Source organism: Elephas maximus, chromosome 2 (assembly GCF_024166365.1).
Source record: "Elephas maximus indicus isolate mEleMax1 chromosome 2, mEleMax1 primary haplotype, whole genome shotgun sequence".
NCBI classification, from domain to species: Eukaryota; Metazoa; Chordata; class Mammalia; order Proboscidea; family Elephantidae; genus Elephas; species Elephas maximus.
In genome coordinates, this window is record NC_064820.1 from 224760853 (window position 1) to 224773579 (window position 12727).

At 43.6% G+C, this 12727-nt stretch overlaps 1 protein-coding gene across 1 annotated transcript in view; it reads left to right on the forward strand.

The window, feature by feature from the left end:
- Positions 1 to 2433: 2433 nt before the first annotated feature.
- LOC126070585 (interferon-induced GTP-binding protein Mx1-like) overlaps positions 2434 to 12727 on the forward strand; it is a 44070-nt gene continuing 33776 nt past the window's right edge. Inside the window, exons 1-3 of the mRNA XM_049874905.1 lie at positions 2434 to 2658; positions 4251 to 4326; positions 5321 to 5468. Coding sequence (XP_049730862.1) covers positions 5343 to 5468 — 126 coding nt within the window. The 5' untranslated portion in view covers positions 2434 to 2658; positions 4251 to 4326; positions 5321 to 5342. The remainder of the gene's footprint in view (positions 2659 to 4250; positions 4327 to 5320; positions 5469 to 12727) is intronic.

A 12727-nucleotide genomic window follows, 5' to 3' on the forward strand; every position in this document is an offset into this window, starting at 1 on the left:
AAAGTTTTTGGCTATGGCATTTCCGATCAGTGCCTGATTTCTAAAATCTGCATGATACTGTGAAAACTCAACTACAAAAAGATAAATAACCCAATTTAAAAATGGGCAAAGGATATGAACAGACACTTCACTAAAAAACACATTGAGGTAGCTAACAGATACATTAGAGAAATGCAAATCAAAACCACAATGAGATTCCATCTTATTCCAACAAGGCTGGCATTAATCCAAAAAACACACAATAATAAATGTTGGAGAGGTTGTGGAGAGATTGGAACACTTATACACTGCTGGTGGGAATGTCAAATGGTACAACCACTTTGGAAATCAACTTGGAGCTTTCTTAAAAGCTAGAAATAGAAATACCATATGATCCAGCAACCCCACTCCTTGGAATATATCCTAGAGAAATAAGAGCCTTTACATGAACAGACATAGCACACCCATGTTCACTGCTGCACTGTTTACAATAGCCAAAAGATGGAAGCAACCAAGGTGCCCATCAACGGATGAATGGATAAATAAATTATGGCATATTCACACAATGGAATACTACGCATTGATAAAGAACAGTGAGGAATCTGTGAAACATTTCATAACATGGAGGAATCTGGAAGGCATTATGCTGAGTGAAATTAGTTGCAAAAGGACAAATATTGAACAAGACCACTATTATAAGAACTGGAGAAATAGTTTAAGCTGAGAAGAAAATATTCTTTGATGGTTATGAGAGGGGGGTGGGAGGGAGGGTGGGAGAGGGGTATTCACTAATTAGACAATAGATGAGAACTACTTTCGGTGAAGGGAAAGACAGCACACAATACAGGCAAGGTCAGCACAACTGGACTAAACCAAAAGCAAAGAAGTTTCCTGAATAAACTGAATGCCTCGAAGGCCAGAGTAGCAGGGGTGGCGGTTTGGGGACCATGGTTTCAGGCGACATCTAAGTCAATTGGCAAAATAAAATCTATTAAGAAAACATTCTGCATTCCACTTTGGAGAGTGGCGTCTGTGGTCTTAAATGCTTGCAAGTGGCCATCTAAGATGCATCAATGGGTCTCAACCCACCTGGATCAAAGGAGAATGAAGAACACTAAGGACACAAGGTAATTACGAGCCCAAAAGACAGAAAGGAGCACATAAACCATAGACTACATCAGCCTGAGACCAGAAGAACTAGATGGTGCCCTACTACAACCGATGGCTGCTCTGACATGGAACTCAACAGAGAACCCCTGAGGGAGCAGGAGGGCAGTGGGATGCAAACCCCAAATTCTCATAAAAAGACCACACTTAATGGTCTAAGACTAGAAGGACCCCAGTCGTCATGACCCTCAGACCTTCTGTTAGCCTAGGACAGGAACCATTCCCAAAGCTAACTCTTCAGACAGGGATTGGACTGGACAATGGGATGGAGAGAGATGCTGGTGAGAAGTGAGCTTCTTGGATCAAGTAGACACTTGAGACTATATTCTTGGATCAAGTAGACACTTGAGACTATGTTGGCATCTCCTGTATGGAGGGGAGATGAGAGGGTAGAGGGGGTTAGAAGCTGGTGGAATAGACAAGAAAAGAGAGAGCGGAGGGAGGGATTAGAGTGTCTCATTAGGTGTAGAGCAAATGGGAGTATATAGCAAGGTGTTTTTTTTTATATAAGTTTTTGTGTGAGATGCTGACTTGATGTGTCAACTTTCACTTAAAGCACAATAAAAATTAAAAAAGAAAGAAAGAGAGGAAGAACGCCAGGAAGGTGGGACCAGGCTCTGCCACCATGGGAGCCACAGGCAGGCAGGCCCATGGTTAATGAGCACCTACTGTATGTGTGATGGGCACCGAGTGGGCACTGGAAGAATACAAGCTTGCTAAGACCTTCATGGAGGTGACAGCTGGTCAAGGAGGTGGACTCTTCCCCACTCTCCATAACAGCCATCAGACTCAGATGCCACAGCGGCATCCTGAGCTCAGGATGGAGGGTGCCCGGAACAGCTGTGGCCCAGGCGTGGGAGGAGAGCCCAGGGGAGCTACACTGACCAGGAACATCAAAGAAGGTTTTTTTCTTGAGTTCTAATAATAGTGGTGTCATACAATATTTGCCCTTTAGTGACTGACTCATTTCACTCAGCATAATGGGCTCCAAAATCACCCACGTTGTGAATGTTTCGCAGATTCATCTTTGTTCTTGATCGTCTTCCTTTATCATTGCGTAGTATTCCATTGTGTGTAAGCACCTTAATTTGTTTATCCGTTTATCTGCTGGAGCGGCGGTTCCTGCGCACCTCAATCATCCACGGAGCTTGTTGAACAGAGCTGGCTGGGCCCGCCCCAGAGCTTCTGATTCAGCAGGTTGAGGGTGGGGCCCAAAATTCTGCATTTCCCCCAGTTCCCAGAGATGCTGAGGCTTCTGGTCCGGGTCCCCACTTTGAGAACCTGTCTTACTTCCACTAGGTGCTGGGCTGAGATTGCGCAAGCGCCCCGCCCCCCGCGCTCTGACTTTCGGCGCCTGGGTTTCCTTTCTGCTGCCTGTGAGCGGTGAGCATCTCGCAGCGCCTAGGCCCGTTGGCCGCTGAGCATCGTTTCCCCGCGTCTGGGGGCGGCGCCAAGCGGGGCTTAAAGCCACCAGCGCCCGGACCTGGAGCCTGGTGACCTGCGCCGAGACCGGTGAGTGTCGCGCCCTGGGGTCCGCTGATCTCCAGCCCGGGAGTGGGTACCGCGGGAAGGGGCGTTCGGCCGCGGGACTGGGAAGCCGAGCGCTCGGGAGTGCGGACATTGCGGGGAGCGGGCGCTAGTAATAGTACTAATAATAACGACAGCAGTGATGACGGGGGCTCGGACTGCGCTTGGTTCTGTTTCTGACCAACAGCGTGCTGAGGGCGCTGAAGCCCCATTAAAAACAGCCCTGGAATAGGAGGTTTTTATTTGGTGGCGGGGGCGGGGGCGGAGCAGAAGGTGGAGGGGATGGAGGGTCGGAGGGGGGTGTCCAGGGGACTCGGGTTAAGGTGGAGGGGGGGCGCTGTGAGAAAGTTTCGAACCCATTGCTGCAAACGTAGGCCAGCGCTTTATCAGGGTGTCTATGCCTGCAAGCGAGTGCGAACTGCAAAAGTCAGCTTTAGGCGGCTACTTGGAGGCGCACGTTCCAGGGGTCTGCACAGATCCTGCTGAATCAGGCGAGGGTCGAGCGGAGGGTCCGTCAAGAATGCGCTGGGTGACAGAGCCACCCTTCGCGAAAAAGGGTCCTTTGGAGACAGACCGGGCATGCGCAGAAGAGCCTCCGCTCGCAATGGCCGAGGGCTACCGGGTTCCCATGGGCTCCCTCCCCCAAGCGAGTGGGAGGGTACTGGGGGAGACCCATTCCCAATCTTCACAGTAGCTTAAGAGGATGACGTGGTGTGGTTGTGAGGGAGAAAGGCACGACCGTCCTTGGGAGTTTATGGAAGGATCCCAGGCAGCTGCTAAGCCCTGCACCCATGCCCCCCCCCCCCCACTCCGACCACCACCCTGGGTGAAGGCTTAGCTGTGAGTATGGAATTCAAGGAATGATTTAGCCAAATTTTGAATCAAGTTTTTACTGGAAGCAGTGTCAAATGACGCTAACCACTAGTTGTCAGCCTCAACCAGCTCCTAAGATGTCATCTCAGCTTTCTGCTTTAGCTCACCCCAGGCCCCTCCCCAGCTGTGGACCGGGCCCTCCTGCCCCGCCCACGCACCCACTTCACACTGGGTGTGGTCCCTGGGGTTTACAACCATTTGGTCTAAGAACAAGATGTTCGGCCCTTTCAATTATAAAAAAAATTTAAATGCCAGTGGGTTTGGGAAGGTAAAAGCACTTTCAGGAGAAAGAGGGAGTTGCAGAGTGGGGCTGCAGGCACTATGACTATGGATCTATCCATCCATCCATCTATCCATCTATCCATCTAACAACCTTGGGTCTTCAGCCTTCCCCTGTGGACAAGGACTGTGTGGCTCACGGGGAGGGTGCCCTGAAAAGAAGCAAACAGAGCATGGGTACTAACTGTTGATCCTTGCGCTGAACGTACAGCAAGGCTCTGAGCCTTAGGCATGCATCTTATAATTAAAATATTCAAGGCTTATGGGAAGGATTCTGGGGAAATACGCATGCCTTCAACGCATCACCGCTGGAAGGGTGCCTCGGCACTACTGAAAGCAGTGGGAATGAACTTGGGGAGTACTCTCATTTATTCCCCCCCTTCCCCCACATTTGGTCTAATTTGTATATTTTGCATGATTTCAAGGAGGTGTCAGAGAACATTTCTCCATTTTCCTCGGTGCAAGGTTACCTCTTCAAATAAAAGGAACCTCCTGCTGGAAGTAAGTTAGTGCTTTGTTATTTTATAAGATTAATCGTTTTCATTTACTTTTATCTAGGATTGTTAGATGCTGAAAATTTAACATTTATACTCTTTTGGTCCCAGAAAAATTAAAAAATGAATTTCTAATACATAGAAACCAGTTGCTGTCCAGTGGCCCCCATGTGTGTCAGAGTAGAGCTGCGTTCCCTGGGTTTTCAGTGGCTGATTTTTAAGAAAGTAGATGGCCAGGCCTTTCTTCTCAGGCACTTCTGGGTGGATTTGAACCTCTAACCTTTCAGTTAGCAGCCTAGCATGTTAACTGTTTGCATCACCCAGAGACTCCTTCACATACATACATGTGTATTTTTTCCAGTGCAGACAAATATGGTAAAGGGGTCAATTAAATGCTTTCCAAAACAAATGGATAGGATTAGGATAGAGTTATATGGGGAAGTGGAATGAAAATATGAATTCAAGGATCAAAGAAACAGTGTAAGAGACTAAGATTTCATTTTTTTTTTAACTAAAGATTTGGGTATCGAATTACCATGGTACTTAGATTCCCTTGGCTACATTTGAAAGAGATTTATAACAGTTTAATTTTAAATGTAATTTTTTAAAAATACATACAGAGTTCTATCATTACAACTATTTAAATATATAGTGAAAAAAAATTTCACCTTCAGCCTACAATTGTGACATAAAGTACCATTTTTTCAAAACCTTTTGGGGTATGGAAGGGTATTCTTGAACACGACTGAGCTGAGATGTAGGATTTTTCTTCATTTCACGTTTGCTTCTTCCGGAACCTTCCTTTAATTTCTCCATCGATAGACAGTTACTGAGCTGACACTGTATTCCATGAACTCTTCTAGGCTCTGGGGACATCACTGTGAATAAAGTTGTCCAAGTCCCTTCCCTCAAGGAGCTTCCCTTCTAGTGATGGGTGTGGTTCCACGAGTAGATATTACCAAGCTTTTGGTTTTTGTTCATATTGATCTGCTTGATTTCAGGCTTCATTGACAAAGGAAGAAGATGGTGCGTTCTAAAGCAGAAAAAGCAACACCCGATTCAGCTGCTACAACCAACCGTCTTCTGTTACTAAACGGAGATGCCAATATGGCAAATGATACGTACGTGTCAGAGAAGAAGCAGGACTGGGTAAGCTGTTGTCTGAAGCTCTCTGTGCATTCTGACCTGAGCTGTGCCCATTGTATCAGCAACGACGCTGCTGCCCGTGGTGTCTGCTGGGCTCTTCTTCCCCAGGCAGGATGAGAATTCTCTGCTGCCTCTGCTTGGGCCAATGCAGCCAAATGCAGACGTTCTGCCATAGCTGACTCTGGCTGGGGTACCATTCAGGTCTGGGGAACCAGGTGAGGCGCTGATTGGCTCCTGTAGGAATTGGCCTGAACGCTGGGCCCCTGAGCCTGGAGTTATCGCCTGCCCCAGGCCTGGTCCCTTCTCCAGCTACAAACCCTCTGAGGTAGCGTCATGACAACACCTCCACAGGGAGCCACATGCTGTCTTTGCTCCCAGAATCAAGCCATACTTTTTGTGGGAACCAAACGCAGGCTCCGGAATCAGTCTGAGCTGAATTAGGTCCCAATGCTGGCACAGCCTGCTGTGTAAGCTTGGATGTCTGTTTTTGCCTTTATGAAAGCCTGGTTTCCGTCTCTCCGTGGGGAGCGTGACAGTGTTAACGTCACGTGGCTGTGGCGCCGATTGAATGCAGGTGACAGCGGGCAGGCAGGAAGAGCTCAGTTGACTGCTGTTGTGTATTTTTAAACCATGGATGGATAGTCCCTTTCAGAATGGCTCCAATTTCGTAAATAATGTTCAACAGTATTTCACATTAGTATTAAAAACCGTGCTGAAGGGCACAGGAAAACATACAGGCCCACCCATCTTTCCCCGCCACCAGCATAACTTTCCGTTTCCATGCCTTCCCTCCTGTGTCCTGTCTGTGCCTGCTGGGTGAGCGGCCGCAGGGGCATGCACCCTGAAGGTGCTGCGAAAAGTGCTTCACCTGCTTAGGCCCTTTTCCAGTCACGTTGAGCAGAGATACATCTTGTGACCCAGCAATTCCTCTTCCAGATACAGGTAGCCCTTGTTGTTGTTAGGTGCCACCAGGTTGGTTGTGACTCATAGCACACTATGTACAACCCAACGAAACGCTGCCTGTCCCCACACCATCCTCACAACCATTGCTATGTTGCCAGCCCATTGTTGCAGCTACTGTGTGAGTCCATCTCATTAACGGTCTTTCTCTTTTTCGCTGACCTTCTACTTTACCAACCGTGATGTCCTTCTCCAGGGGCTGGTCCCTCCTGTTAACGTGTCCAAAGCAAGTGAGACAAAGTCTCACTATACCCACTTCTTTTTTTATTTTTTTAATGTGCTTTAAGTGAAAGTTTACAAATCAAGTCAGTCTCTTATACAAAAATTTATATACACCTTAATATATATCCCTAATTGCTCTCCCCCAATAAGACAGCCCTCTGCTTCCCTCCACTCTCTCTTTTCGTGTCCATTCCGCCAGCTTCTAACCCCCTCTGCCCTCTCATCTCCCCTCTACATAGGAGATGCCAACATAGTCTCAAGTGTCTACTTGATCCAAGAAGCTCATTCTTCACCAGCATCTTTTTCTATCCCATTGTCCAGTCCAATCCCTGTCTGAAGAGTTGGCTTTGGGGATAGTTCCTGTCTTGGGCTAACAGAAGGTCTGGGGGGCATGACACCAGGGTCCTTCTAGTCTCATTCAGACCATTAAGTATGGTCTTTTTAGAGAATTTGGGGTCTGCATCCCACTACTCTCCTGCTCCCTCAGGGGTTCTCTGTTGTGTTCCCTGTCAGGGCAGTCATGAGTGGTAGCCGGGCACCATCTAGTTCTTCTGGTCTCAGGATGATATAAGTCTCTAGTTTATGTGGCCCTTTCTGTCTCGGGCTCATAGTTATCATGTGACCTTGGTGTTCTTCATTCGCTTTTGGTCCAGGTGGGTTGAGACCAATTAATGCATCTTAGATGGCTGCTTGCTAGTGTTTAAGACCCCAGACACCGCTCTCCAAAGTGGGATGCAGAATGTTTTCTTTTTTTTTAATAACTTTTATTAAGCTTCAAGTGAACGTTTACAAATCCAATCAGTCTGTCACATATAAGTTTACATACATCTCACTCCCTACTCCCACTTGCTCTCCCCCTCTTGAGTCAGCCCTTTCAGTCTCTTCTTTCTTGACAATTTTGCCGGCTTCCCTCTCTCTCTATCCTCCCATCCCCTCTCCAGACAAGAGTTGCCAACACAATCTCAAGTGTCCACCTGATATAATTAGCTCACTCTTCATCAGCGTCTCTCTCCCACCCGCTGACCAGTCCCTTTCATTTCTGATGAGTTGTCTTCGGGGATGGTTCCTGTCCTGTGTCAACTGAAGGTCTGGGGAGCATGGCTGCCGGGATTCCTCCAGTCTCAGTCAGACCATTAAGTTTGGTCTTTTTATGAGAATTTGGGGTCTGTATCCCACTGATCTCCTGCTCCCTCAGGGGTCCTCTGCTGTGCTCCCTGTCAGGGCAGTCATCGATTGTGGCCGGGCACCAACTAGTTCTTCTGGTCTCAGGATGATATAGGTCTCTGGTTCATGTGGCCCTTTCTGTCTCTTGGGCTCTTAGTTGTCGTGTGGCCTTGGTGTTCTTCATTTTTCCTTTGCTCCAGGTGGGTTGAGACCAATTGCTGCATCTTAGATGGCCACTTGTTAGCATTTAAGACCCCAGACGCCACATTTCAAAGTGGGATGCAGAATGATTTCATAATAGAATTATTTTGCCAATTGACTTAGAAGTCCCCGCAAACCGTGTTCCCCAGACCCCCGCACTTGCTCCGCTGACCTTTGAAACATTCATTTTATCCCGGAAACTTCTTTGTTTTCGGTCCAGTCCAATTGAGCTGACCTCCCATGTATTGAGTGTTGTCTTTCCCTTCACCTAAAGCAGTTTTTATCTACTGATTAATCAATAAAAAACCCTCTCCCACCCTCCCTTCCTCCCCCCCTCGTAACCACAAAAGTATGTGCTCTTCTCAGGTTTACTATTTCTCAAGATCTTATAATAGTGGTCTTATACAATATTTGTCCTTTTGCCTCTGACTCATTTCGCTCAGCATAATGCCTTCCAGGTTCCTCCATGTTATGAAATGGTTCAGAGATTCGTCACTGTTCTTTATCGATGCGTAGTATTCCATTGTGTGAATATACCACAATTTATTTACCCATTCATCCGTTGATGGACACCGTGGTTGCTTCCAACTTTTTGCTATTGTAAACAGAGCTGCAATAAACATGGGTGTGCATGTATCTGTTTGTATGAAGGCTCTTGTATCTCTAGGGTATATTCCTAGGAGTGGGATTTCTGGGTTGTATGGTAGTTCTATTTCTAACTGTTTAAGATAACGCCAGATAGATTTCCAAAGTGGTTGTACCATTTTACATTCCCACCAGCAGTGTATGAGAGTTCCAATCTCTCCGCAGCCTCTCCAACATTTATTATTTTGTGTTTTTTGGATTAATGCCAGCCTTGCTGGTGTGAGATGGAATCTCATCGTAGTTTTAATTTGCATTTCTCTAATGGCTAATGATCGAGAGCATTTTCTCATGTATCTGTTGGCTGCCTGAATATCTTCTTTAGTGAAATGTGTGTTCATATCCTTTGCCCACTTCTTGATTGGGTTGTTTGTCTTTTAGTGGTTGAGTTTTGACAGAATCATGTAGATTTTAGAGATCAGGCGCTGGTCGGAGATGTCATAGCTGAAAATTCTTTCCCAGTCTGTAGGTGGTCTTTTTACTCTTTTGGAGAAGTCTTTAGATGAGCATAGGTGTTTGATTTTTAGGAGCTCCCAGTTATCGGGTTTCTCTTCATCATTTTTGGTAATGTTTTGTATTCTGTTTATACCTTGTATTAGGGCTCCTAGGGTTGTCCCAATTTTTTCTTCCATGATCTTTATCGTTTTAGTCTTTATGTTTAGGTCTTTGATCCACTTGGAGTTAGTTTTTGTGCATGGTGTGAGGTATGGGTCCTGTTTCATTTTTTTGCAAAGGGATATCCAGTTATGCCAGCACCATTTGTTAAAAAGGCTATCTTTTCCCCAGTTAATTGACACTGGTCCTTTGTCAAATATCAGCTGCTCATACGTGGATGGATCTATGTCTGGGTTCTCAATTCTGTTCCATTGGTCTATGTGTCTGTTGTTGTACCAATACCAGGCTGTTTTGACTACTGTGGCTGTATAATAGGTTCTGAAGTCAGGTAAGGTGAGGCCTCCCACTTTCTTCTTCTTTTTCAGTAGTGCTTTGCTTATCCGGGGCTTCTTTCCCTTCCATATGAAATTGGTGATTTGTTTCTCTATCCCCTTAAAATATGACATTGGAATTTGGATCGGAAGTGCGTTAAATGTATAGATGGCTTTTGGTAGAATAGACATTTTTACTATGTTAAGTCTTCCTATCCATGAGCAGGGTATGTTTTTCCACTTAAGCATGTCCTTTTGAATTTCTTGTAGTAGATTTTTGTAGTTTTCTTTGTATAGGTCTTTTACATCCTTGGTAAGATTTATTCCTAAGTATCTTATCTTCTTGGGGGCTACTGTGAATGGTATTGATTTGGTTATTTCCTCTTCGGTGTTCTTTTTGTTGATGTAGAGGAATCCAAGTGATTTTTGTATGTTTATTTTATAACCTGAGACTCTGCCAAACTCTTCTATTAGTTTCAGTAGTTTTCTGGAGGATTCCTTAGGGTTTTCTGTGTATATAATCATGTCATCTGCAAATAGTGATAACTTTACTTCTTCCTTGCCAATCCGGATACCTTTTATTTCTTTGTCTAGCCTAATTGCCCTGGCTAAGACTTCCAACACGATGTTGAATAAGAGCGGTGATAAAGGGCATCCTTGTCTGGTTCCCGTTCTCAAGGGAAATGCTTTCAGGTTCTCTCCATTTAGAGTGATATTGGCTGTTGGCTTTGCATAGATGCCCTTTATTATGTTGAGGAATTTTCCTTCAATTCCTATTTTGGTAAGAGTTTTTATCATGAATGGGTGTTGGACTTTGTCAAATGCCTTTTCTGCATCAATTGATAAGATCATGTGGTTTTTGTCTTTTGTTTTATTTATGTGATGGATTACATTAATGGTTTTTCTGATATTAAACCAGCCTTGCATACCTGGTATAAATCCCACTTGATCAGGGTGAATTATTTTTTTGATGTGTTGTTGGATTCTATTGGCTAGAATTTTGTTGAGGATTTTTGCATCAATGTTCATGAGGGATATAGGTCTATAATTTTCTTTTTTTGTAATGTCTTTACCTGGTTTTGGTATCAGGGAGATGGTGGCTTCATAGAATGAGTTGGGTAGTATTCCGTCATTTTCTATGCTTTGGAATACCTTCAGAAGTAGTGGTGTTAACTCTTCTCTGAAAGTTTGGTAGAACTCTGCAGTGAAGCCGTCTGGGCCAGGGCTTTTTTTTGTTGGGAGTTTTTTGATTACCGTTTCAATCTCTTTTTTTGTTATGGGTCTATTTAGTTGTTCTACTTCTGAATGTGTTAGTTTAGGTAGGTCGTGTTTTTCCAGGAATTCATCCATTTCTTCTAGGTTTTCAAATTTGTTAGAGTACAATTTTTCATAATAATCTGAAATGATTCTTTTAATTTCATCTGGTTCTGTTGTGATGTGGTCCTTCTCATTTCTTATTCGGGTTATTTGTTTCCTTTCTTGTATTTCTTTTGTCAGTCTAGCCAATGGTTTATCAATTTTGTTAATTTTTTCAAAGAACCAGCTTTTGGCTTTGTTAATTCTTTCAATTGTTTTTCTGTTCTCTAATTCATTTAGTTCAGCTCTAATTTTTATTATTTGTTTTCTTCTGGTGCCTGATGGATTCTTTTGTTGCTCAGTTTCTCTTTGTTCAAGTTGTAGGGACAGGTCTCTGATTTTGGCTCTTTCTTCTTTTTGTATGTGTGCATTTATTGATATAAATTGGCCTCTGAGCACTGCTTTTGCTGTGTCCCAGAGGTTTTGATAGGAAGTATTTTCATTCTCGTTGCTTTCTATGAATTTCCTTATTTCCTCCTTGATGTCTTCTATAACCCAGTCTTTTTTCAGAAGGGTGTTGTTCATTTTCCAAGTATTTGATTTCTTTTCCCTAGTTTTTCTGTTATTGATCTCTAGTTTTATTGCCTTGTGGTCTGAGAAGATGCTTTGTAATATTTCGATATTTTGGACTCTGCAAAGGTTTGTTTTATGACCTAATATGTGGTCTATTCTAGAGAATGTTCCATGTGCACTAGAAAAAAAAGTATACTTTGCAGCAGTTGGGTGGAGAGTTCTGTATAAGTCAATGAGGTCAAGTTGGTTGATTGTTGTAATTAGATCTTCCGTGTCTCTGTTGAGCTTCTTACTGGATGTCCTGTCCTTCTCCGATAGTGGTGTGTTGAAGTCTCCTACTATAATTGTGGAGGTATCTATCTCGCTTTTCAATTCTGTTAAAATTTGATTTATGTATCTTGCAGCCCTGTCATTGGGTGCATAAATATTTAATATGGTTATGTCTTCCTGATCAATTGTCCCTTTTATCATTATATAGTGTCCTTCTTTATCCTTTGTGGTGGATTTAAGTCTAAAGTCTATTTTGTCAGAAATTAATATTGCTACTCCTCTTCTTTTTTGCTTATTGTTTGCTTGATATACTTTTTTCCATCCTTTGAGTTTTAGTTTGTTTGTGTCTCTAAGTCTAAGGTGTGTCTCTTGTAGGCAGCATATAGAGGGATCGTGTTTCTTTATCCAGTCTGTGACTTTCTGTCTCTTTATTGGTGCATTTAGTCCATTTACATTCAGGGTAATTATAGATAAATAAGTTTTTAGTGCTGTCATTTTGATGCCTTTTTATGTGTGTTGTTGACAATTTCATTTTTCCACATACTTTTTTGTGCTGAGGCGTTTTTCTTAGTAAATTGTGAGATCCTCATTTTCATAGTGCTTGACTTTATGTTAGTTGAGTCGTTACGTTTTTCTTGGTTTTTATCTTGAGTTATAGAATTGTTATACCTTTTTGTGGTTACCTTATTATTTACCCCTATTTTTCTAAGTAAAAACCTAACTTGTATTGTTCTATATCGCCTTGTATCACTCTTCATATGGCCGTTCAATGCCTCCTGTATTTAGTCCCTCTTTTTGATTATTGTGATCTTTTACCTATTGACTTCCATGATTCCCTGTTATGTGTATTTTTTTTTTTTAATTAATCTTAATTTGTTTTTGTGATTTCCCTATTTGAGTTGATATCAGGACGTTCTGTTTTGTGACCTTGTGTTGTGCTGATATCTGATATTATTGGTTCTCTGACCAAACAATATCCTTTAGTATTTCTTGTAGCTTTGGTTTGGT